The sequence below is a fragment of the Octopus bimaculoides genome, chromosome 15 (genome assembly GCF_001194135.2).
Source record: "Octopus bimaculoides isolate UCB-OBI-ISO-001 chromosome 15, ASM119413v2, whole genome shotgun sequence".
NCBI classification, from domain to species: Eukaryota; Metazoa; Mollusca; class Cephalopoda; order Octopoda; family Octopodidae; genus Octopus; species Octopus bimaculoides.
Genome location: NC_068995.1, coordinates 2620477 through 2623927, shown reverse-complemented (window position 1 = coordinate 2623927; position 3451 = coordinate 2620477). Strand labels below are relative to the sequence as shown.

Genomic DNA, 3451 nt, shown 5'->3' with positions numbered 1-3451 from the left:
GATACACCCAGATTTACGAGTGAAAACAAACAGAAACGTCAGTTATAAAGAGGGGGTAGGGATGATGATGGTGGTGGCGGTGGTGGTGATGAGGATGGTGGTCGGGATGATGACAATGATGATGGTGGTGATTGTGGCGCTGGTGATGGTGATGATGATGATGATGATGATGATGATAGTGGTAGTGTTGTCATTGTCGTTGGTGGTGGTGAGGGCAGCGACAGTGTGGTTGTGATGACGAGGATGATGATGTTGGTGGTGATGACAGCGGTGGTGGTGGGGGAAGCAATGGCGTTGATGATGACAATGATGATGGTGACAGTGACTGTGGTGATGATGACAATGATGACAATGATGACGACGATGACAACGATGAGGATGAGGATAATGATCACCATCACCACCGCCATCATCATCATCATTTAATGTCCATTGTCCATACTGGCATGGGCTGGATGGTTTGACCAGAGCTGGCAAGCTGTGGACTGGGGCCAGACTCCAGCTGTTTGATTTAATATGGTTTCTTTGGCTGGATGCCCTTCCTAACACCAACCACTATACAATGTGTACTGGGTGCTTTTATGCAGCACCATGCAAGTGCATAAATGCTTTTTATGGGGTGCCACATGGGTGCTTTTACGTGGCACCACCACGAGTACTTTACACCATGAGAAGGATTGGTCTTGACACTTCTGCTGCGGAGGAGGACAGACCTTCTCGAGTACAGCAAAGGGCTGGGTTCCTTGGCCCTTCGTCATCTCGCCAGAAGGGTTCAGTGTCCTGAGGTTGTTCTTCAGTTCTTCATCCCATGTCTTCCTGGGTCTCCCACTTCCATGCGTTCCATCCTCTTTGAGAGATTGGTACTTCTTTATGGAGCTGCCGGCGTCCATCCGCATCACATGACCAACCCAGTGCAGTCTTCCTTTTGGCACACAACAGCTAATTCCTCTTATGTCTAACTTCTCTCTCAAGACACTAGCACTCTGGCGAACTTCAACATCCAAAACAACAACAATAACAAGACAAACGTGTACAACATCAAAAACAATCAAATCATAAATGAAGATGGAGACAAGAAGTTAAATATAAGAATGTGGGCGTGGCTGGAGGAAGTGAATTTTAGACTGAAATGAGCCTGAAATTTGAGAAAAAAGGATTTCCTGATGGCCCCACCCTAACAAGGATCTGATGACCCGACCCCTACAAGCCAACTAAAGATAAACTAACTTGTTATTAAACTAACAATTCACTACCGGAACTTCTACACTAAATGTCAGGGTCTGTAGGTGCTTTTTTGGGAATTCTGATACAGCAGCACCATAGAGTTACCTCCCCTCGCATACTTACCTCTCTACCCCTTCGATTCAAAGTACTAAAGACGCCTCTTTACCTGGTCATGGAAACTAGTTAGAAATAGCAGCAGGATGACAAAATCGGTAGAACGTTAGAAAAATATTCTTTGTGATATTTGTTCTGGACCTTCAGATTGTGGGGCTGAGGTGGGCTGGAAGTATGGTGTCAGTGATGTCACATCAATGGCTGAGGGGGTGAGGGAGGTCATGAGAGTGGAAGGACAACCAGTGGGGCCTCGTTTGCTTTGAGGTTGTGGTTCAGGTCAGACGTGGTAGCTGCATGAGATGAGGAAATTTGGTTTTTTGGTTCTGGTAGGTAGGCAATGTCTGCCTAGCAGAACCTAAAGGCAAACTTCCTCATCCGATGCAGCCACCATGTCTGTCCTGAGCCACAACCTGAAAGCAAATGAAATCTATGCCAGTCGTTCTCAATGACAGGTAGGAGCACTCCACTGGTTTATCTGCCAATTTGGTCTTATAACAGGCATTTGGTGTGTATCTTCTTGACACTGCCCAATCTTAGGAATGGAGTTTTGGTAAGTTTAAAGAGTTTTTTTCCTAGAATTACATTTTTGTCATCGCTGGCACCATCATCATCATCTTCATTATCAAACCTCAGTTTTTATCCATGCTGGCATGGGTCGGATGGTTTGACAGGAACTGGCATGGTTGGGAGCCGTACCAGGGTCCACGGTCAGTTTAGGCGTGGTTTTCACAGCAGGATGTCCTTCTGAATGCCGACCATTTTACGGGTACCGTTTCCATAATTAAGGGTGCATCTTCCACGATTCAGCATTTACAATAGTGCAAGATAAGGTTCAAAAGAACATGGGTTTGTTGGATCAGGACTGACCCAGGGTTGTGCAGCAGCAGCAGCAGCAGCAGCAGCAGAAGAAGCAACAACAACAACGGTAAGTAAGAGTCTAAGAACAAGTCTTACCTACACACCAGTCCGGACTGGGGCCAATCATAGTGATGAGGGACAAGAATTGGTAATCTTTGTTGACTGAAAATAAAGCCTGGTGGGAACCAAGGACATTACCCCACATCTGGGGTGTTTTCACAACTGTACGGATCTTCTCACTCTGCATGATAGAAACAAGAAAAGAAAAATGATTTGTTAAAATTATTATTTTTAGAAAATAAAGTAAAAGAAATCATTAATATTATCATTATTCAGCATTTAGCATTTAAACTGGTCATATTTGACCAAAATATCCTGTTTGTTTTTATGTTCAGACTGGCCATGTCCAGCCTCTCACACCTACTCTACTAAACAATCCCATAATAGAAATCTCAAAGCTACAAGATAATGCAGGATTAACTGATACCAATGGGAATAAATAAGCATTACATTTGATAAACAAATCTGAATGTTAAAGGGATCCGAGTAGGCCATGGCAGGCTTTGAACTCAGAATACAAGGAACTGAAACAAACACTAGAAGATACCTGGTCAATGTTCTTAGAGTACCACCAATCTACTGCTCTTGGAGGAAAGGTGAAGATGACCTGGCTTCGGCTGGAATTGAACTCAAACAGTGGTGAGTTAGATCAAACACTGCAAGGCCGTTTATCTGATGCTTCAATGACTTGGCTTAATAGCAACCAGCAGATAAATGCATCATCATCACCGTTTAACGTCTGCTTTTCATGCTAGCATTTTATTTGCATATGTAGTCAACCTACACAAACATGAAACAACTCTCCTTCAGCTCTTCCCACCCCACTCCAACCAGAACAAACAGAAAGATGTGAGATTCTACAAGTGGAATCACTAACCAATCTTAGGTTCTCTGATGTAAAAAAAAACCCCACCTAAAACCCAAAAGAAACAAAATGAAAAACAAAGAAACTTAATTTAATTTGTTTTTTCTTTGAGTTGTTCATTAAGGCTTTGTGTGGAAAATTCTTCAGTTAATCTATTTATCTAATTAAAAACAATTGTGAAGTAGCTTGTCAACCACCCATGCTAACAGACAGAAGGAGGAGGCACCATTCTAGTCTGAGTGTTACAGTGTTAGAATAGTTAATAATTCAAAGAAATATGGCAACAATTTTGAATTCTTCCAGGTTGAAATATTATGCAATTTATATATA

At 42.7% G+C, this 3451-nt stretch overlaps 1 protein-coding gene across 1 annotated transcript in view; it reads right to left on the bottom strand.

Annotated features, from left to right (window-relative positions):
• The window catches only part of LOC106871221 (spondin-1), a 71961-nt gene that overhangs the window by 10021 nt on the left and 58489 nt on the right, over window positions 1-3451 (bottom strand). The window contains exon 6 of the mRNA XM_052973432.1: window positions 2293-2437. Within this exon, the coding sequence (XP_052829392.1) occupies window positions 2293-2437 (145 nt within the window). The remainder of the gene's footprint in view (window positions 1-2292; window positions 2438-3451) is intronic.